This window comes from Lucilia cuprina, chromosome 3 (assembly GCF_022045245.1).
Source record: "Lucilia cuprina isolate Lc7/37 chromosome 3, ASM2204524v1, whole genome shotgun sequence".
NCBI lineage: Eukaryota > Metazoa > Arthropoda > Insecta > Diptera > Calliphoridae > Lucilia > Lucilia cuprina.
Window position 1 is genome coordinate 19,486,156 of NC_060951.1, and position 24,866 is coordinate 19,511,021.

The following is a 24,866-nucleotide window of genomic DNA, read 5'->3' on the forward strand; positions in this document are numbered from 1 at the left end:
ATATTTTTATTCTACACAAAAGAAAATACATCCCTGATCAGCTGTAGATGCGTCAAAAGTTGCTGAACAGTGTGTAACTTTTAACTTTTTTGGACAGAAGCCTATAACGCGTTGCCGCGTATAACGCGTGTTGTGTACTTCCACCTTAAGCGTTAAGTTTTGTTTATTTTTTTACAAAACTTCGGTAACACTGATCCTATATCTTAGCTGGCTTTCAGCCGATTTAAAGTCGCCGTCAACGTAAATGTTTATCGGCGCAGAACTATTCTTTTGATTTGTTTATACATACTTCATTTAAAACCACAAAATAAAGCTTGGAAAATGTTGTACGAAACAGATTCGGACGAGGAGAATTTGGCTGTTATTAATTTGGAAGAAATACAAGCGTCATCGTCATCAAGTTTGAATAAAAATTGTAATAATGTTAAAAGTTCCGAAGCTGAAATACCACAAATGATTGATGTCCCACAAAAGTATTTGAAATGCTTAGAAGAAGAGTTTGGGCATTCATCTTTTCGTCCTATTCAGTGGATAATAATACGGAGTATACTAGAAGATGAACGTGATAATTGTGCAGTAATGGCAACAGGTTATGGTAAATCATTAACATATCAATTTCCACCTATATTTTTAAAGAAAGTTGCCGTAGTAGTAACACCGCTCATATCCCTAATGGAAGATCAAGTAGCTGCATTGAATTTAACTCGAGAAAGAGCGTGTTTGTTGGGTTCAGCACAAAAAAAACGTAATATGGAACAACGTATAATGAATTTGGAATATAATCTAGTTTATGCAACTCCAGAATATATTACAGCAGACTGTGGGATAAAACTGCTTCGAGACCTTGGAAACAATTTAATTTTATTGGCAATAGATGAGGCCCATTGTATCTCACAGTGGGGTCATGATTTTCGTTTTGCTTATCGAAAACTAAGTATAATTAGACGCACCATACCGAAATGCCCAATTTTAGCTTTAACTGCAACGGCCACTTTAGAGGTTCGCAATGATATTTGCCATCAGTTATGCTTAAAGAATCCTCAGCTAATTAATTCAGGATTTGATCGTATAAATTTGGAATTAATAGTGCGACAAAGATCATCAACTAAAGGCGGCCTTGGAGTTTGGCTTGATTTAGGTACACACATTCAATGGGCACTTAATGCTCAAGGATCCGTTATAGTATATTGCAATACTTGCAGTTATGCTGAAAGTGTTGCTAGTGAAATTCAAAAACACGTTCCTTGTCATTATTATCATGGAAAATTGTCAATGAAACAAAAACAGTCTTATCACCACGAATTTACGAGAGATATTGTGCGTGTTATTGTAGCAACAATGGCTTTTGGAATGGGCATTGACAAACCGGATGTACGACTTGTTATTCACTATGGAGCTCCCAATGATATAGAACGCTACTATCAAGAGGTAGGTATGCAAATAATAATTATATATGAAATGTTTTTTTATTTTATAAAACATCAACACAAAATTTCTTTTTATATTCCCTATCAGCAACTCAACTAACTTTAAATGCATTAAAAGTCGACTTTTTCATCAACTAGTTATGGTTGATTCTTGAATTATTTTTAATGGAGCCAATTGACTATTTTAATATGGCGATGTCCTACGCAGTAGTCAATTGTCCAACTCTGCATGACTTCAACTAGCTTAAAAGTAGTTAATAAAAAATTAGCTTAAAGGTAACTCTTTATTAACTAACATAATGTTAGTTGCAGAAAAGTCAAGTGATAGTTTTCTTTCGTATTCCCTACTGTATTAATTAATTACATTTTAATTAAATATATTTAAAATTTAACTACTAGTTATCTAAATTACATTTCGACTTAATACAAGTTATGGTATTAGTTCCTCGAAATTAAAAGACATCAGTTTTCTGCAGGGGAACTAATAATAACAACGGTATCCACAAAAATTATGAATGATTTGTTCATTATTTCCATGATTCCCATCGATCCAAATCTAAAATAAATTATAAATGTTGTGTAATGTTAACTGTTAATGTATTATATTTACAGTATTATACAGCTGAATTTATAATTTAGGGACCGAGTTTTGAAATATTTAACCTTTTATAATAAATTTTTCCAATATACTGATTCCCTTTCCCTTTGATTTAATTCATAGAATTAATTCTTAAAGCTTTCGATGTAGTTGAATTAATTCCTATAGAATGTTAAATTACTTCTGAATGAATTAATTTTGTTTGCATTTATACTATTGCAAATTGAATAAAAATAAATTTCAACAATTCCAATTGATTTTTAAATTTCCTCTGAATGATATAAATTTTTTTATACCCACCATCAAAAAAGATGGGGGGTATATTGATTTTGTCATTCCGTGCGTAACACATCGAAATATTGCTCTAAGACCCCATAAAGTATATATATTCTGGGACCTCGTAAGATTCTAAGACGATCTAGCCATGTCCGTCCGTCTGTCCGTCTGTCTGTTGTTGGCACGATAGCGTCCACAAAATAAGAGATATTGAGATGAAATTTTCCCAAAATATATTTTATTGATCAGAAATGTTTGGTATTGAAAATGGGCAAAATCGGTCAACGATTTCACATAGCCCCCATACAACTGTACCCCCCGGAATATTGTATAAATAGCTTCAAATTTTCACAAATTCGTTGTTTATGAAGCAAACAGCACAAAATTTCGCATAGGTCAGTTTTATGACGTCTGAAAAATAATTCTGCATTATGGCGGACATAGGACCATAATTGGCCCTACCCCCCATTTAAGGTCCCCTTTAGAAAATGACTAAATAGCTGATTACTGGTTTAAAAATGGGAATATAGAGATGAAATTCGACACACATAAGTTTCATGCAAGTCAATAACTCTCAACCAAATTTTATGTATATCGGTCCATAATTGACCCTACCCCCTATATAACGTCCCCTTCAGAAAATGACTTTAACGCTCATTACTCTCTTAAAAATACAAGTATAGCGATGAAATTTGACATAAGTAAGTTTTTTACTAGCCAAAACCTCTCTATGAAATTTTATGTGGATCGGTCCATAATTGACCCTACCCCCCATATAAGGTCCCCTTCAGAAAATGACTTTAACGCTCATTACTGGCTTAAAAATGGGAATATAGCAATGAAATTCGACACACATAGGTTTTATGCAAGCCAATATCTCTCAACTAAATTTTATGTATATCAGTCCATAATTAACTCTACCCCCCATATAACGTCCCCTTCAGAAAATTACTTTAACGCTCATTACTCGCTTAAAAATACAAGTATAGCGATGAAATTTGACATAAGTAAGTTTCTTACTAGCCAAAACCTATCTATAAAATTTTGTGTGGATCGGTCCATAATTGACCCTACCCCCATATAAGGTCCTCTTCAAAAAATGACTTTAACGCTCATTACTGGCTTAAACAAACGAATATAGCGATGAAATTTGATATAAGGAAGTATCTTACAAGCCAAAAAATCTTTATGTAATTTTATGTGGATCGTCCATAATTGACCCTACCCCTCATATAAAGACCCTCCATAGAATTACTAAAACGCTCATTACTGGCTTAAAAATACGACTAAAGCGATGAAATTTAACAAAAGTAAGTTTTATACTAGCCAAAATCTCTTTACCAAATTTCCCAAGAATAAGTTTTATACTAGGCAATATCTCTCTACCAAATTTTATTTGGATCGGTCCATAGCTGACCCTACCCCTCATAAGAAGTCCCCCCATAAAATTTCTTTAATGCTCATTACTGGCTTAAAAATCGGATTATAGCAATGAAATTACACAGAAGTAAGATTTATACAAGTCAAAATTTAACAAATTTTATGTGGATCGGTTCACAATTGACCCTTCCCCCATATAAGGCCCCCTTCAGAAAACGACTTTAACGTTAATTATAGGCGTAAAAATACTAAAATAGCGAAGAAATTTGACACAATATGTATCTTAGGAACTAAAACCTTTCCACCAAATTTTATGTGGATCGGTCTAAAGGCCTTAATTGACCCTAACCCCAACATAAGGTCCCTATCAGAAAATACTTTAAGGCCCATTACTGGCTTAAAAATACGAGTATAGTAATAAAATTCGACTCAATTAAATTTCTTGTCAGTCAAAAACTCTTAACTTAATTTTATGTGGATCGAGCCTTAATTGACGTACCCCCATATAATGTCCCCATCGAAAAAACGAGTAAAGCAATAAAAAACGAGTAAAGCGATGAAATTCGATATAAACCTGACCTGTAGTAACCAAGATCGTTCTACAAAATTTTACGGAGATCGGTCTATAATTGACGCTACCCCCATATAAGGCCCCTTCAGAAAATGACTTTAAAGCTCAGTACTGGCTTAAAAATACTAGTAGATTTATGAAATTCGACATAAACTAGTTTCGTGTAAGCTAATATCTCTATCTCTTTTATAGGAACCAAAATCTCTCTATCAATTTTTATGAGGATCAGTTCCCCATAAAAATTCCGCCCCAGAAAATGACGCGAAAAATACGAATACCGCAATGCAACTCGACATAAAACAATTTTAATTTAAACTCTCACTACCATATTTTATGACTTTAATGCTCCTTAATGACTTCAAATAGTAAAACCCTCATCAATAGACCTCTTTCAAATGTTACCCTGATGTTCTTATTAATATCGATATATAATAACAAAATATTCAAAATATCAAAGTTCATTTATATATCAGTGATTTGATGGTGGGTATAAAAGATTCGGCATAGCCGAATATAACACTCTTACTTGTTTGAATTCAATCTATTACAAATTTAATTTAACAATTTTTCAACCATTCAATTTGAAATAGATTGAATGTAAGTTTTGTTTAATAATTCAAAAGCATTCTGTATATTAAAAATTTAATAAATTTTTTTTCTTTCATTCAATTTGTAATAGAAGAAATTAAACAAATATGAATAATCATTCAATTGAATTCATTCCTATAAAGAATGAATTCTCTAAGGAATTAATTCAATGCAATATAAAGCCAAGGAATTCAGCTTTAGAATTTAAATTCAAAGAATAATTTTAAAGAATGGTACATTAAAAAATTTAAAGCCGATTTAAAAGATATAAGGGAATTAATTCCAAATAGAATTCATTCTTTCCAAGATTTGGTATACAAGAAAATGACAAAAATGTAAAACAAAATTCCAAATAATAAAGAAACATGAGAAAACATGTCCAGATAATTTTGGGGTACATTTCTGCATTACATTGTTGTTCGTTTATAGTCAGTCTACTAAAGTTAACAAATAAAATCATAATAATAGAGAAACAAGAGAAAACATGTTGAAATACAATTAATTCTCTCCAAATAATTTTGAGGCACTTCTGCATTACATTATAGTTAGTATTTAAAAATCGGTTCTTTACGTTGCCAAATACAAAATTTCGGGACAGCTCTGCATTACATTGTAGTTAGCTCTGCATTACATTGTAGTCTGTCTGTAAAAGTAAACTAGAAGTTAATTTTTCTCGTAGTCGACTACAAAATTGCAGGAGTGGTGAGGGTATATTGTGCTTGTGCTGATGATTGTAAAATACAAACTTTAATAAACACTAAATATTTTTGTAATGATCGGGCGCCATTTAACACTAGCCCTCATATAAACTCCCCTTCAGAAAATGATTTGAAGGTCAAAATTCATATATAAACACTAATAACACTTTTAAATTCTACATAAATTACTTCGACGTAACTTCCTCTACCAACATTTATAAGGATAGGTGCATAATTACTCCCCTATTAGCTAAAAAACATTTCATATGCTTTGTTTTTTTAATAATCCAAATTTTTAACATACTGACTGGTGTAGGGTATCATACTTGATTTTGATTATAGAAATTTGATTCATATTATTGAAATTTAGAACAGAGGTACTAATCATTGATGTTTAAAACCTATATGCGATCTTCACTGAGAAGAATTACCCGGTTTTCTTCGGCCGGTTTTTTGCTACGGAGTTTTATTTATAATGTTAAAAACCCCAGTTTTTATTGTAAAAATGCATTTTTTAATATGCGGTTGTTAGTTTTTAAAAATAAATATAAAATATATTTTTTTATTAGTCGTGTGAAAATTAATTTATCATTAATTAGTTCATAAATATTTATAAAATTTATAGACGGCCACCGATTTTCTGAAGGAAGTCTACAGGAATTAAGGTTTATATTGATCCTCCTATTGATCCTAAAAATTAGTTTACTAATTAAAAAAAAAAAAAACAAATATTAACCTAAAAACAATTTTCTGAAATGAGCCTTATATGGTCATTGGGACAAATGTTTCCGATTAAAAAAAAAAAAAAAAAACATTACAGAATTATTTGTAGATCCTTTAAACATACCACTGACTAATTTTATATCCAGGATCGGCAGACATATACTACATTTTACACTTGTATAAGGGCGGGTTCCTTACTCATCAGTTAAACAAGGCTTACCTTGCTGTTAGATTAAACTCGGAACAAATTTAGGCGGACTTTAACCGATAATTGTGTTTTTCTGTTTTAGATTTAAGCTCAGTTAACTTTGTTAGTATTGCCAAGTTTTCACTCAAAAACATAAACAATGAACAGCTGTTTTTTGCAAACAATACCTTTGTAAAATGGAAAATTTTGGAAAAATATTAAATAAACATTTAAAACAATAATAAATAAAACAAAACAAATCAGAAAATTGCAATTTACTTAAAATATTAAGTTTTTGTTCTTCCGAAATCATTGTTTTATTGTTTTTATTAATTATGTTTTCTCACTTATATCTTGAGTTTAATTGGCCAATTTCACTCAGTTAAACTAAGATAATAAGTAACTTTTCTGATAACTGAAAAACACGAAAAATATATATAAAAACCGGTTTAACCAAAGAATGAAGATTATCTCTATCTGTAAAACCCGCCCTAAGTGATAGAGCGAAAAAACAAGTAATGATAACTCATTGTACTCTCATCCCCACAAAAATACATATATGGAAAACTGAAATTTAGAATAATATTTCTATGCGTGTGAGTAGACTGTAAATTTAGTAACGGTCAAAATAAACTGTGTATAGAGTTGCCGATCGTGGTTTTATAACGAGGCGCTTTAGAGTATTTTAGAGGGGCTATGTGGCTAAAAGCACCAAATTTTTCCCTGATATCTTTAAGCTTCTAATATGTAATATACAATTAATCAACTCTGAAAGAGGCTTTGAGTCTATTTGAGTCCCTTGAGCTTAGTTAAGTTCTATTATTTTTAGTTTTTACTAACATTACCTGACTCACACAATATAAATTGTAATGGTATAGGGAATAAAATTCAATAAAAATTTTTTTCTGATTTTTCCAGAACCCATACAACCCTACAAAAAGTACTTTTCGAATTTTTTATAATATTGAACCTAAAAATATGAAATTAAGTATGTAGAGCGCGGATAAGTGAAAACACATATATACCATTCTGACCTTATATACATATATAGACTGAAAATAATACATGCTCAACTTTACGAAAAAAAATTCGTAACTTCTATTTTCGTAATATTTACAAAAATTTCGTGTATAGTACGAAATATTACTTAATAAAACCCTTTTCTATTTTTACGAAAGTACGAAAATCTTTCGTAATATTTTTTTCTTAAATTTTAGCGAAATTAAACATAATGATATTATTTATATTATGATTAAGTAAAACTACAACATTTTTATAAAATAAAGAAAAAGTATAATATAATTCTCGAATTATTTTCATAAACTAAAATTAGAAAATTTATTTTAAAATAAACAAAAATCTTTGAATAAATATACCATATATACCATATATATACCATATATATTCAAAATTTCCTTTTTTCAATTTATGTAAATTAATTTTTTCAAGAATATTTTGCATTATACTAAAATATTTCGTACAATTTCGTATATATTACGAAAGAAGTTTGTGGTGCAAAACATCGAACGATTCGTACAATGTACGACATTTTTTGTATATATTAGGTATGGATTTTTTCAGTGTACCCATCTCACCTTCCAGAGAAGAGTATATATAACATTGTCATTCCGTTTGTAATTTCTATAATATAATTTTCCCACCCTAAAAAGTATATATATTCTAAATCCTTATAGAAAGCTGTCGATTAAGCCATGCCCGTCTGTCTGTTTGTATGTTTGTTGAAATCAGTTTTTAGAGAGCAGCCGTAGTGTGTTGTTATTGGCTAGAAACATGAAATTAAGTATGTGGGAGCCTGGCTTCAGTTAGAAGACATAAAAGGGAAATTTTGGTTTTTCAAAAGGTACTTTTTGAATTTCCTATAATATTGAACCTATAAATATGAATTAGGAACTTTTTGGTACTTTTTCGATTTTCAAACGGTACTATTTGAATATTTTATAATATTGAACCAAGGAACATGAAATAAGGTATGTAGATTCGGAATTAGATGAGAACCCAAAAATGGAACTCTTTGGTGCTTTTTCGTTTATCAAAAGGTACTTTTTGAGTTTTCTATAATAATGAACCCAGAAACATGAAATTAGGTACGTAGAGTCGGAATTAGGTGAGAACCGAAAAAAGTGAACTTTTTGGTACTTTTTCGTTTTTCAAGAGGTACTTTTTGAGTTTTCTATAGTAATGAACTTAGAAACATGAAATTAAGTATGTAGACCCCGGATTAGACGAGAACAAATCGATAGGAATTTTTTGGTACTTTTTTGTTCTGCAAAAGTACTTTTTGAATTTCCTATAATATTGAACTTAGAAACATAATATTAAGTATGTGGAGTCGGAATTAGGTAGTTAGGTTAGGTAGGCAGCCCGTCCTCGCGATGTCATCACAGGGGACAGACTTCGGTCCAGTAATCTGTTCACTTTGTGGTACCTGAAAAGAGAGAAAACGGTGGGCGTATTAGTACACTTCGACCTAATCACTCTTGTTTCCTATACCAAACCAGTTTGTCCCACGAATGTAGGAGTCTATCTTCCGGATATCAACCTCCGATTGATCCGCTAAGTCATGCAGAAAATAGCTACCTAGCAGGCTCATTCTGTGCACGTTGCTGAGAGTCTTGAGTGCAATCTCCATCCTTTGCGATAAAGTATCCAGATATTTGCCAAATATTACTACAGACACGTCGTCTGCATACGCTATTACCCTAAATCCCATAGATCTAAGATCCATAAAAAGTGGGTTCAACGCAAGGTTCCACAGAAGTGGAGATAGAACTCCACCTTGTGGGGTACCGCGATTTGCCACTTTTGTGACATTTGCTTCTCTCATTTCGGAGATGATGATCCGTTGAGTCAGTAATCTCTTGATGAAAGCTGTTATTGGTTGGTTAATACCCAGACCAGTTAGAGCCGTAGTTATCGACCCAGGGTGAACATTGTTGAAAGCCCCCTCGATGATAAATGGTCAGGTTTGATATACATTCTGAGATGCAGATCAATTATCCTTTCCAGGGTTTTGAGAAGAAAGCAGGATAGACTAATTGGTCTAAAATCCTTTGGCTTCGTGTGAGAGGTCTTTCCTCCTTTCGGAATGAAGACCACTGAGCACTTGGTCCAGGGTTCGGGTATATACCATTTTAGGCAGGCATCATATATACGCGTTAGCCAAGGCATGAGATGGACAGCATTGTATTGCAAATCCGCGGGTATTATACCGTCAGGACCCGGTGATTTGTAGGGGTCAAAACTGTTTATCGCCCAGTTGATTTTATCTTCATTTATGGATATTCCATTATCAGCTGGGAGATCTGTAAACTGCATGTCAGTCCTGTTTTCCAGAGATTAACAGTCTGGAAAGTGAGTGGCCATTAAAACTTCTAAGGTTTCTTAGCTGTTGGTCGTCCAACTGCCACATGATTTCTGAATGAAACTTGGGACAGGAGGAGTAGATGATAGGATTTTGCGCAGACGGCAGAAGAACCTTCCACTCCTCTACAGAAGGTTCTCCAGGATTTGCGCATTTTCTATGTCCGATCGGTTCTCGATGGTCGGTACATCTTGGAGTGAACGTGAGATTGTCAGAGAAAGAGTAGTCACTTGAGACTCTATGTGTGTGAAGATAAATTGTACAATTTATTACCCTAGACACATTTTAACAGAGCTCTGTTAAAATCTAACAGAGCTCTGTTAAAATTTAACAAAGCAATGTTAACACTATGTTAACGACTTTAGTTAACATAGTACTGTTAATTTAACATAAAACTGTTAAACGTTAACATAGAACTGTAAAACGTTAACATAGAACTGCTAAAAGTTAATATAGAGCTGTTAAATGTGAAACAAAGAGCTGAACGCGTGAAAATTTAAAATTTTAAAATTTAAGAATATGGCGTATTATTTAACAGAATACAATTATAAAAATAACATTGGGACATTTCTTCACCCCAAAGGGGATAGGGTGAACGTGGGCGGTCAAACTCCAATAGAATTGGTAGATAACAGGACCAACAAGAAAAATCTGTTAACAGTATGTCTAACAGAGCGTGTTGGGGCTGGAAATTCACCTAACAATGAAATATTTTAAAAAACTTAACATTGGGGAAATTTTCAAAATTTAAGGGGATAGGGTCAACATGGGCGGGCAAACTCTAATAGACTTGGTAGACAGGAGGACCGCCAAGACAAATCTGTTAACAGTATGTCTAACAGAGCGTGTTGGGGCTGGAAATTCACCTAACAGTGAAATATTTTCAAAAACTTAACATTGGGGGAATTTTCAATTTTTAAGGGGATAGAGTCAACGTGGGCGGGCAAACTCCAATAGAATTAGTAGACAAGAGGACCGCTAAGAAAAATCTGTTAACAGTATCTCTAACAGAGGTGTGTTGAGTCTGAAAATTCACCTAACAGTGAAATATTAGGTTTTCTAGAATTAAATTTCCTAAAAAATATATTTTTTTATATTTTTTCAAACCATAAATCATCTGTTATATTAAAAATCATATCACAATAATGTTCCAGGTTTTTGAAATACTATTGAATGCGCTACCTATAACTTTAACTTTCATTAATAAAAAATATAAAATAATTCAGAGAACCGAAATTTTTTCATCGTTGTAGTTGAAAATAAATTTCTTCATATTTAAAATCAATAAATATCTGTTGAGGAAAATTGTCAAAAACAATTTACCTTTTCAATTATTTTCTTTTCCACCTTAAAATCCACAGGAAGATCAAAAAACGATTAATTGCAACAGAATTTTACTTTGATCAAACTCCCTCTAAAGTTAAATAAGTGTTTAATGGGTATTTTTGTAAATATTCAAACAAAAGGTTTATAAATAGTTTATAAAACGCTGAGATTTTCAAGTAAATGTGTACCTAAAATAAATGTACTCAATTTAAAAATTGGTTAAAATGTTGATTCCCAAAAAGTGATTATAAATTAATATTTGTAAAAATATATTTGGAGTTTGAAATTTGTTATTGGCCATTAACTTTTTTCTTATAAGAATTAAGAAAACATTTTATTGAAGAAATATATTAAATAGTTCGGAAAATATTTGAGAACATTCAAAACATTTCTTTCTTACTGATTTTTTTACAAAAAAATCATTTATATTAGTTGTATTTTTTCGAGGTATAAATTTTATAAGCATATACCTACTTAAAAATTAAATATTGATAACAATGCTCCCAAGTTTTCAAAATATGTACACCCTGTGATGGTTTGTAAATTTAACAAGAAAAATAAAATTGACTGGTAAAAAATTTCAAACCAAATTGGAAAAATATTTTCAAATTTGTTTGTTTATTTTTGGTGTTGAAGGATTTTTTTATTTTTTTTATTAATCCAAACTAAAAAAAATTAATTGCTGTTAAATATTTTTGTTAAGAAGTTTACTTACTGTTTTATTCAAAGTTTTTATAATAATAGATATAAATTTCGGAAAAACAAAGCAATTTAATATTTTTTGTCACTGATTTCTACACAAAATTAAACTATTTACCATCTGTTGGTGGATAGCAACACAAAAAAATATTAAAGATTTTTTGCTATCATCCAACAGATGGCAAATATTTTTATTTTGTAAAAATTAGTGATAAAAATAATAAAAAATCAGGTTTTAAGAAGAAGAAGTTGAGCTCAAATAAAGTTTTATTTTTTTCTGTATATATCTATTTCTTGAACATAATTTCGAACTTCGAGATTAATTTCGAACATTTAAAAATAATATATTGTAATCAACTATGCCCGATATTGCAAAATTTCAATTGATTTGGCTAATTAATTTCATATTTTGGTCTTATGGTTTAAATATTATTTGTATTTTATTATTATTGATTTTATTTGAAAATTTGTTTGCCCGCCAACGTTAACCAAATCCCTTTAAAAATCGAAAATTCCTCCAACGTTACATTTCTTAATATATTTCACTATTAGGGCCCAAGCACGTTGTGTTAAAGATACTAGTAACAGATTTTTCTTGGTGGTCCTATTGGAATTTGCCCGCCCACGTTGACCCTATCCCCAATTGAAAAGTTAGGGAAATTTCCGGCCCTCTGAATTTGCTTGCCCACGTTGTTGCTATCTCCTTAAAAATTTAAAATTTTCCCAATGTTAAGTTTTTAAACATATTTCACTGTTAGGTGAATTTCCAGCCCCAACACGCTCTGTTAGACATACTGTTAACAGATTTGTCTTGGCGGTCCTCTTGTCTACCAAGTTTATTAGAGTTTGCCCGCCCACGTTGACCCTATCCCCTTAAAAATTGAAAATCCCCCCAATGTTAAGTTTTTTAAAATATTTCAGTGTTAGGTGAATTTCCAGCCCCAACACGCTCTGTTAGACATACTGTTAACAGATTTTTCTTGGCGGTCCTCTTGTCTACTAATTCTATTGGAGTTTGCCCGCCCACGTTGACCTTATCCCCTTAGAAATTTAAAATTCCCCCAATGTTAAGTTTTTTAATATATTTCACTGTTAGGTGAATTTCCAGCCCCAACACGCTCTGTTAGAAATACCGTTAATAGATTTGTCTTGGCGGTCCTCTTGTCTACTAATTCTGTTAGAGTTTGCCTGCCCACGTTGACCATATCCCCCTAAAATTGAAAAATCCCCCAAAGTTAAATTTTTAATTTATTTCACTGTTAGGAAAATTTCCAAAACCAACTCGCTATTTTTAGGAAAAAAATATTTTTTTTTCGATTTGTCCTGTTCATGATTGATTTGTTCTAAAAATATGTAAAAAATAAAAATTTTTGGGCCCACTGCAATTCTGTATGTTTTTAACAGTTTTCTGTTAATTTTTAACAGAGATATGTTAACGTTTACCTGAGCTCTGTTAACTTGTCCGGTACTCCAGACCTATTTAACAGTATTTTAGCAATGTTATGTTAACTTTAAACAAATCCCTGTTAAATTGAATGGTTTGTGTCTAGGGTAATAAATTGTACAATTTATCTTCACACCCATTGAGACTCTCCATCCCCATATCTTGATGCATAGAACTTACTAGCGTAATATCAAGAACTTCCTTTCTGTTTGAAACAATAAAGGTCGGTTCGGATCCTGAATTTAGAATATCAAGATTATTGCTTAGAATGAAGTTAAAAATAGACTCACCTCTAGCGTTAATGTCCGAGCTACCCCAGACAGTGTGATGGGCATTGGCATCAGCCCCATGATGACCGGCATGCTCTTCGAGTTTGCCCTCTTTATGGATTTGCAGACCAGATTGTTCGGTGGCTGGTCGCTATGGTCGTGAGCCATGTACGCCGAGATAACCAATATAGCACCTACACTTGTCTCCCATATGGCTGCTACGGTGTCTTCATCACTGAAATCAGAAAGAATGAAGATGTTGAGACTGCTTTTGGCTATTATACAGGATCGAATCTTACCTTTTGCGTACAATAGCTTAAAGCTTTTCATGACTATTCCATTCATCCTTTCAAGAAGATCAAGAAGATCGTCTTCGTCAACTGACTCTTCTCCCTCCTTAACCAACATAAGAGTTGATCGACTCAGGAAAAGGTCAGTCTCGTCGCAAGAGATATCAGCAACGGATTGGTCAAGATCGGGATCATCTTGTTTCAATAGTCCCTTTTCATCGCCTCGGTAGACACGAAGGAAGATCGACTCGAAACCGTAGTAAACCTTCCCTTGTCTCTCACGAAGCCAGAGTTCTGTTTAAGAACTTGTTCGCAGTTCCCTCGTGCAAAACCGGCACTGGGGTTGCTACCTTAGCTTTGGTGGCCTTGGTAGTCCCCGAAACAGGGATTTTTATCGGCATTTTGCCAATACGGACCTGAGCTGCTTTTGAGGTAATTGGGGTGACATCCAGGGGTACCTCGCTATTTATTATCCTGCATCCAGCATTGGAGGAAGATGCTGTTATTGTGTTGTGACTGCAGGATCCAGGCTTCCCTAAATCCGAAGTCTCTTTTGTTGTGGGTTTTGGTTTGGTGCCGGAAGCATTCAGACTAGCCCGACCCGGTGTCTTCGCCGGATTAACCTGGGTGGCAGTAGCACTTGACTCACAACAGCCTGTCGCCTTCGCCGTGGGGGTAGGGTCTCCGTAGATTGTTAGGCCCCTTACCGGATACGCGGGGCACGTTTTCTTGTCGGGCACGTTTTCTGGTCGGCCAAGCCCGACTATACTTTCCTACTTGTTTCCAATCATATTCATAAAAAATCCAGAAATTTTAATGTTTTTTTAATTGTTATTTATAATACATTACACTGTAAAGTAGTGAGGTCACTACACTAAAAACATTAAAAAATTGTACAAACTTTTCTTTCAGTGCATGGAATGCAAAAACACAAAGTGAAGTAGTGTTAGTGTGGAAAGAAAATTTTACGCTTTGTCGATGTGTGATTTAAATTAAAAGTTTGTTTCTATCAACGCGATTTATTTGTAGTAAATAAACATATTATATTATAGTGAAACGTATCAGTGATATGATAGCTAACAATGACGTATATAAAAATGGATAAATTGGACTTTTTACCTTTAATATATAAATGTTTTTGTAGATAGGACCTTTTTTGTCAATAAAATCGCTAATTTTGGTCGGAGAAGTCAATTTTATGTGGACATTTGTTTTGATGCAATACATCAGATCAACAATAAAATCGATTTTGAATTATTGATTAGTTAGGGCCGTTTGCGTTTCAGGTGTGCCCTTATTAAATTCTAAGACGATCTAGCCATGCCTGTCCGTCCGTCTGTCTGTTGAAAGCGCGATAGAGGCCGAACGGCAAGAAGTAAAGAGGTCAATTATTGACCCTCCCCCTTATATAAGGTGCCCTTGAAAAAATGAAAAAAATTACGCTCATTATTGGCTAAAAAATATGAGTATAGCGATGAAATTTGACATAAGTTTCTTGTAAGCCAAAATCTCTCTGCCGAATTTTATGTGGATCGATCCCTAATTGACCCTAACCCGGTTTGTGCATAAAAGGCGTATTGGACAATGGTGGAGTCTAAAATCGATTTTTATAAAAATTTCAAATAAACGAAATTGTTTAAAAATTATCCAAATTTAGAAATAAATTACAAAAATTGATTTTCTAAAAAATAATCAATAATGCATTCTAAAGGTGCTATTAGACGACATGTATTTTACATATGTACTGTCACTTTTTTATACCCTCCACCACCATCAGTGGTGATAGAGGGTATATATAACTTTGTCATTCCGTGTGTAACACCAAGAAATATTCATCTAAGACCCAACAAAGTATATATATTCTGGGTCCTTATCAAATTCTGAGTCGATTTAGCTATGTCCGTCTGTCTGTGTAAAACACGCTCGCTATAAAACGAAGCAATAGAATTTAAACAAATTGACCCAAAATGTTCTTCATTTTCCTAAGTTGTTTGGTATTGAAAATGGGCAAAATCGGTTCACATCGGGAAAAGTTATGAATCAAAAAAATAAGCATTTTTTACATATTCTGATGTAATTTTCTAGAAAACTACGCAAGATAATTTCATAAAAATCGGCATACATTCGTTTTCGCACAAGAGCTTAATCTCTGTGGAAAATCGCCAGAATCGGTCCAAAATTTCATATACCTCCCATACAAAAGTACATATTCCCGGAAATTTGGTTTTTTGTTAATAACTTCCGTTGTAATGTCGATATCTTCACAAAATTTTAGAAATTACAATCTTATATCAATAAAATTTATTCAGAGGAAAAATTTTTTGAAGGGGGCATAATTGGTTATAGCTCCCATACAAGGTCCCCTGCCGAAAATCAGTTAAACGCGCATAACTCATTACTAAATTGAGATATCGATATTAAATTTGGTACAAGTATTGCTCTTATATACAAAAATATTACAATGAAAGATTTTTTCGATCGTTCCATATTTGGTCACAGCTCCCATACAAGGTCTCCTCCCGAAAATCACTTAAACGCACATAACTCATTACTAAATTAAGATATTTATATAAAATTTGGTACAACTATTGCTCTTATATACAGAAATATTACAATGAAAGTTTTTTTGGATCGATCCATAATTAGTCATAGCTCCCAATCAAGATCCCCTCCCGAAAATCACTTAAACGCACATAATTCATTAATAAATTAAGATATCCATATGAAATTTGGTACAAGCATCGTTCTCACATAAAGAAATATTACTTTGAAATCTTTTTCCGATCGGTCTATAACTGGTCATAGCTCCCATACAAGGTCCCCTCCCGAAAATAACTTAACCGCACATAACTAATTACTGAATTAAGATATCCATATAAAGTTTGGCACAAGTGTTGCTCATATACAGAGAAATATTATTGTAAAATGTTTTTCCGATCGGTCCATAATTGATCATAGCTCCCATATAAGGTCCCTTTTAAAAACACACACACATAAAGGTTCCCTTCCGCAAATCAGAAAAAACGCACATAACTCATAACAAAATATTTATATCCATACATTTAGATAAAAAATTACTCTTATATACATAATATTCACTATAAAATTGTTTTACGACCGGTCCATATTTGGTCATAGCTCTCATACTAGGTCCAGAAAATCACTTAGATTCACAATATTTATTATCAAGTAATGATTTAGATACAGAATTCTGAAATTTTGTCTTTATATACATAATGCGAGATAGCTCCCACACAAAGTCCTTTTACAAAAATCTTTTAAACGCGCATTACTTATTACCAAATAAAGCTCTTGATACATAATTTGGCAAAAATATTAGTTTTGTATAAAAAAAATTCTATTTCTCCTATACTAGGTCCAGCCCCTAAAAGCGCTTTAACCGTATTTTAAGAGCATTATCAATTTATGTTGAACAAAATTTTGTGTAGAACAAAAGTATATATGTATTTTTATTTTGAAAATCTCTAAATCTTTCACACACATGCATACATGCAAATTACTGAATTTATAATGTTCAATAAATCTTCGAATTGTAATAGATAAAACTTTTGGTATTTTTTCTATTAAAGACATGAGAAAACTTATTTCTACAAATATTTGATCAATTAGAAAAGTAATAACATAGAAGTAGCTGGTGGAGGGTATTTAAGATTCGGCACAGCCGAATATAGCACTCTAACTTGTTTATCCATATTTAATTCCGAATGCATGTCAAAATCGTTATTCATAAATTTTGCTATCACACCAGCCTGTGTTTTTCCATATGACATAACCTATAAATGTCATTAATGCTGACTTTTTAATGCGTAAAAATTGTTAATCTTATATGTAATTAGTTTATTAAAAATTTAAAAATACTTACTTTTTCATGTTCTTTATTCATTTTTTTTCGAAAAATTTTATTTCAAAACAAAACTGCTGTTTTGTTTATGTTTGTCACGCGAAAATAGAGCACGCTCTAATCGAAAAAAATGCATATGTATTTCCACATGTATTTTACAATTCCAATTCTTGGAGCCTTTTTAGACATTCTTGACGTTCTTCATTTCTACGTTTCAAAACATTTGTGGAAGACGTGAAGCCATCTACATTGTTTTCACGTTTTAACTCCAAAAAAGTTTTGCCATTAAATTTGAAGATATACCTAATCTGTCAAGTAGTTTGCAAATACTGGGACTGATAAAGAACTTGAAAACTTTTATTTTTGCATTTATCCAATTTGGATCTTTAAATTCATCGTCCACCTGAATTTCTTCAACTTTAACTTCGTTATCGGTACACATTTTTATACCCTACACCACGCCGTCCGTCCATCCGTCCGTGTGTCCATGTAAACGTTGTTATCAAAGTACAGGTCGCAATTTTCAAGATAATTTGATGAAATTGGGCATACATGTTTTTTTAACCCAAGGTCAAAGCCTATTGAAAATGGTTAAAATCGGTCCATTATTTCACCTATCCCCCATACAACATAACCCCCCGAAAAGGGCTTTTGAGCTCTTAATTTTGTATAATATAAATATATCTCGATAAAAGTTCGCACAACTAAGTTTAATACAAGCCTTGCCGAATTTCTAAATGATCGGACTTCATTTGACCCTAGCCCCAATACAAAGCCCCCCTTCGGAAAATGACTTCAATATCCGCAATTCACTTATTAACACTGTTATTGCAATGAAATTTATCACAGATAATTATTATATAAATATAAATCTATCCAGCATATTTTATCGGGATCGGTTCACAAAGCCTCTTTCAGAAAATTAGTTTTTCGTCAATAAATTGCTTAAATAAATCGGAATAATAAAAATTTTATTACAAAAAATTAATTTTGTAATATTCCAGATAAATGCTTTATTATGAAAAATATAAAATATATAAATATAAAACAAAGTATTCGGCACTGAACACTAAGAAGTGAAACGCTGTCATTTTTTTACAACAACAAAGTTACACTCTTCACACAGACGAGTTCTGTGTAACTCCAACACATATGTAAGAAACTTATTCTCTCTCCAAACTTCAAAACTTTGTCGCGAAAATTCGTGGCTTATAGAACTTGAAAATATTTTTTATCACTTAACGTTATATTTTATTATTTTTTGCACACTTTAAATATATTTAATAGCCCGGAAAGATTTAATTTTTTACAAACGAAAAAAAATATTTTTTATTTTTTTGACATTTAATTTTTGTTGTTGAAATTAAAACGAAAAAAGAACAATGTTGTAAATTTTCGTATGGTACAAAAAAAATATTTCAACTAACTTAATTAGTTATACCAATATTGCAGATTAAAAAGCAAAGATACGTTCATATATAATGTTTATAGATAAATTATGTTTCAAATATTTAAAGAAATCTTTTAAAATATAAATTCAAATGTAATATTTTTTTTCAAAATTTTTAAATCCGATTTTTTGCAACTATGTTGGCTTGAGAATTCTACTAATACATTTTTAGAGTTAGGTACCGACTGACAGTAGACTTAGGTACTTTTTGACAGCGTTTCACTTCTTATTTATTCTTTGGTATTCGGTTTAAAATTAATTTTTGCTCTCCGATAATGTTGGTAAAGTTTTAAAATTTCATTACGCAAGTAATATCTCTGCCTCGGAAATTTATTATGTTTTTTGGCATTAGTTTCAATTTCGGAAACAATTATTGAAGCAGTATCAAAATCCCATGAAGTGAGAAATCGACGTAAAATATCCATTTGTGTGCATGTTCGAACATCTATGATAAAAATGTATTGACGTTAAATAAATTTAAAAAATAAAAAGTCACTAATACCTTGAATTCGCCGAACTTTTTTGTCAATAATTTGTTTCAAACTCTTCATTTTTTAAATTTATAATAGAGATATTTATTTTATCTTAAACGCTGATAAATTCACCCGAAAATGATATATATTTTAAAACGGCTTTGTTTAGATTTAAATGTAAACTTTTTATTTTTACTTCAATCATGACAGAGCACATAATGGTAAACACATTTGCTATTAAATTTCAAAGTATATTACAGAAATCTGTAGTAACAAAACAGTCATATTGAAATTATTTAAAAAGTCTTAACCTTAAAACGGACATTGATAAAAAATGTATAACTATTTTTATTAACGAGAATTAAAAAGTGAAAAAAAAATAAAAAATTTTGAGAAAAAAGCATTTTTTGACTACCGTAATTAGGACACGGTGCATTTAAAATTTTCAAAATATATAATAGTTTGCTAATTTTTTTCTGTAGAATAAAGTGTTATAAATAGATTTATGATAAAATAAAAGAAATTATATAAAGTTTTTTTACGCTCACTTATTATTTAAAACATCATAACTCCTCAACAAACAATGAAAGAACAAAAAATTATTTAACTATTTTTTCACAAAGACAATTTTAATTTTATTGCCACTTGTAAAAAATAATGTTTAAATTTTGTTAAAAAGTAAATTTTTTGACCACCGTAATTTGAACATGGTACATTTTAAAGTGTTAAAATGTATTTCAGATTTACTAATATTTTCTGTGAAATCAAATGTTATAAATAGATTTATGAAAAAATAAATAAATTATTCAAAGTATTTTTACGCTCTTTCGAATTATTTAAAAGTTAATAACTCTTAAACGAACATTGTTAGAACAAACATTTTCTAACTATTTTTTAAAATAGAAATATATTTCCTTCAATTTCCTATTGTTAAAAAAATTATGTTTTATCGGTATTTCAGTTTTACTACTATTTTTCTGTAGAATCAAAAGATATACAGCCTTTTTCAATTTGAAAGACATTATAAGCAGCTAATGGCTTAGTTTCCGAGTTGTCCGATTGTGCTAACGCAGAAGCAACTAGATATCTTGGAATATGGTCATCGTTTGGAATAAAACTAGGCAAAGGTATAAAGTCGTCAGCTTTCAATCTCTTCATTTTACTAGGTTTAGGTTTTCCATATGAGGGATCAAGTTCCCTGAACCGATTATGATTGGGGGGGTCAACCCCATTCATGTTGAAATCCGAAAGTCTCTTCACTCTTTTAAGATTTTATCAACAAGACTAAATCAATAAATTAAAATAAAAAATTTATCAATCAAAATTAAGCAAAAACAAAGCGTTTCAGCTGCCTTCCAATAAAAAGTATGCAATCACCCGTTTTAACACACCGATAATAATGAAAACGATGTTGACACGGCGAGTGCCCGGCAAAGAATGATACGTAATTATATTTCATTGCGAATACGTACATGAAGATTCTCAAAATGAAAATTGTGTGGACGTACATTGTATTCAAAAATTATGAGGAAATAGTTGCATTACTTGTTTCATACATACATTGTCAATTTCAAAAAAAAAAAAAAATAATAATAATTATATTGAAAAAAGTTTAATTTGTTTTGTTTTTCGTGTTATTCTCGATAGAAAATTGTCTTGGAGCTTGAATATCATCTCCAGATCTTCTAAAGCGTTCTACGTTTGTAGAAAGGCTATTGGCCTGCATTGGTGTATCAACCCTGGAAATGTAAATTGGCTATATGAGGCTGTGATTAAGCCGATAATGGTGTATGGTGTAATTTTCTGGTGGTATGCACTGGACAAAACATCTAACAGAAACATTCTCACAAAATTTATGAGATAATCTGCTCTTCTTATAACAGGTGTACTAAGGACTACGCCCAGTAAAGCGTTGTTTGCCATGCTGAACTGGCTGCCTGTGGACATTCTTGCTAAACAATTGGCAATGAATACTGCAGCCAGATTAAGTATTACAAATAGATGGAACTTTGGTTCCAAAGGTCATGCAAAGATTGTGGATCTTCTACCAAACCTACATCATGCTACTGACTACCGAATTCCGGAACCGTGCATTTCAAGGAACTTCCGGTTAGTAGTTTAATCTGTAATTATAATGAATTGACACCTGATAGCGTTGAAAGCTTAAATGTGTATACAGATCGACTCAACGATGAATGTACTATTTTACAGGCTGAAATCTCAGCTATAAAGAAAGCATCTAATTGGCTTAGGTACTATCGGATATTCAATAGGGATATCAGAATCTATACTGACAGTCAAGCCGCTATAAAATCCCTGATAGGTGTGTATTCTATATCAAAACTTGTCCAAGAATGCCGGGCGTCTCTAAATGAGATGGCGAGACATTCAAGAATTACCCTCGTTTGGGTCAAAGGACATGGGGATATAACGGGCAATACTACTGCTGACATTTTGGCAAAAGCTGGTACGAGGATGTCCATACTGGATATAGACCAGTTCTGTGGTGTCCCCTTAACAGTGGTCTCAGGAGCATACCTGCTCGATCGCTAGGCTTCTGTGGCCTCGTATGGATTCTCATAAAACATCCTACATTATAGGGCTAAACAGAATGTATCTTAGCGCTCTGTTATCGGTTCTTACTGGTCATTCAAAGTTCGGACTTCTGTAGGAGCTGTCATAATGAGGAGGAGGAATCAATTACTCATTTTCTGTGTAACTGTCCGGCCCTGCAATCGTTCCGGCATCAGGCGCTGGGCTCGTCTCACTTCTCTGATCTATCTGATCTATCAGATGTTCAACCTGGGTGTGGCCTTATCTTTATGCGCTATTATTATCTCTATTTTTATTATTATATGTATATTCTCTACAGTCCACATCACTATATTTCCTTCCATATATTTTCTCCCTAATCTTCTTCTCATTACAGACGTTACAAAGGGACCTTAAAGGACCCAAGTAAAGACTTACTCTAGTCAGTAAGCGGTCTGCTTAACCTAACCTTTGTTTTATAAAAACTGATGAATAAATTACAAATCTAATTACAGTGTCTCTCATAAGTATTCGAATTTAGGTATAATATGAAAAGAAACCAAATTTAATAACATATTTTGTATGCAAAATTAATAAATAAATCTGTTAAATTCACTAGACAGTCCTTAGTTTTGATATTACGCTTTTTAAAACTTTAAAAATTCACATTTACTTAAATTAATTTAGCTTTATTTAAAAAAAGTCCATAAAATTACCTCACAAAAGTATACAAATTTTTTCTGTATTTCATATTTGACTATATTATACGAAACACAAAACTTAGAATCGAATGTTTTTTTGCTAAAAATTGTTTTAAGGGGTAACTATCAACCGAATCTATATAATTTTGGATCATTTGGTCCACAATTTTGGGGTATTTGTGCCATCTTTTTATGTAATATCAATAAAATGGCGCTTTTTGGCAATATTTGTATTATTTCTCCTTTTTCCCAGAGATAAAATCAAAATTTGTTATTGGGATTTAATATACCTTGGGGCATCTAAAAATAATAATTTTTATTACAATAATCTGTATTTAAACGTTCCAAGATATATTATTGGAATCATTATTCTATCGCTAATTCAATTTATTGGAACTCAAGTCCATTTTTATAATACTAGGGTCAAAAATTATCGGGGAAACTTGTCTTCTATATATTGTTTTATATATCAGCTGTTATAAATTTTAAGTTTTCAATATATTGTGGAAGTAAGTGTACAACTCCAAAACATGCCTAGCAGAAACGCCATTCAATATAGTGGAATCATTCTTTTTATAACCAATGGCCTCTAGGCTGAATGTCACCATATCATTATGGTCTAACTCAAAAATATGGATATCTGTTTAAATATTATCTACTATGATCAAAATAAGCCCAAAATTTTTTACATACAGTGTTGTTGTAATGGGCAACATAATCGTGAATGTTATGAGTAGTAAAAACTAAAATTTACTGTATAGGATGACGTTTTGTAAAGGCATGTTTTGGAGTTGTACACCGTTACGATGTCTTGAAAATTTTAAATATATTAATGCTAATATCTATAATTACCCTACAAACATTTGGAAGATATCGTCCATAGAAGATATCAAAGCTATATTAAATTTTTATAATTTGGAAGAAAATCACCCAAGCAATATTTTTTTGATATCGCAATGATAATATTTAAAAAAATCGGCAATAAACAATAAAAATATTTAAATTAATATTTTTTTGATTTTGTAAAGTATTTTTTGTTGCCAAATTGTTGTATTTATTTCTGTAAGAGGATTTTCATCCTATGCAATACGTTTAGGATATCGTTATGTTATCGCATAGATGATATTATAGCAATAAAAATATTTTTTTCAAACTTCAAAATAGTTTTAAAATAAGAAAAAAACTTATTTTTTTAATAAATCTTACTACAATAAGTTAATACGCGATAAATCAAGAAGACATCATTACAATGGTAATTTATGCTTGGAAAAATGTAAGTTTATCTTTATTTTCACATAAAAAAATGGATAGTCATGATGTTTTGGTTTTCAGGTACAGTGGACGTCCACGAATTATATAATGTCAGGCCCTTTCGTAGTACCGAAAAATTCGTATTATTGAACAACACATTTTGTATGTTTAAATTCAAATAATACACACAAAATATTAAAATTTTTTATTTTTATTTTATTTTTCATGAAAAATTACATAACGAAACAAAATATAATAAATGTGTAATATTTCAAATAAATTTCTTGTACATAAACAGGCATAAAAGGGACATATTTACGTATACGAATTGTTAACTTTGAAAGTATCGTGAGTCCAATGGTTGAAATGAGATATAGAAGGTTTTAAATTTTAATGTTTTTAAAAATATGTGTGCCAAAGACAATTTGCATGTACATATCTGTTCTAAAATGTATTAAACATGTTCAGATTACATACAATTTTTATTAGGAACTAGAATGGAATATACCACTTTCAAAAACAATCCTCTAATTTAAAATTTTCTCTTAAAAATTTGGAATACTTAAGGGATCAGATATAGTAATGCTTAAACACATTTGAATGTGGAATCATACTACTTTCAAAATTGACTGTTTATATATACATACATATATAAATATCATTTTACTTATTAGAAAATCCATAATTTAACTTTGATGTTTATTACTTTGTAAAATGATGAAAATAAATAATAAAATAA

The 24,866-nt window shown here is 31.4% G+C and overlaps 1 protein-coding gene across 1 annotated transcript in view; it reads left to right on the plus strand.

Moving 5' to 3' along the window:
• The first annotated feature begins 230 nt into the window (after positions 1 to 230).
• LOC111685732 (Werner syndrome ATP-dependent helicase homolog) overlaps positions 231 to 24,866 on the plus strand; it is a 33,227-nt gene continuing 8,591 nt past the window's right edge. The window contains exon 1 of the mRNA XM_046946282.1: positions 231 to 1,428. Coding sequence (XP_046802238.1) covers positions 322 to 1,428 — 1,107 coding nt within the window. The 5' untranslated portion in view covers positions 231 to 321. The remainder of the gene's footprint in view (positions 1,429 to 24,866) is intronic.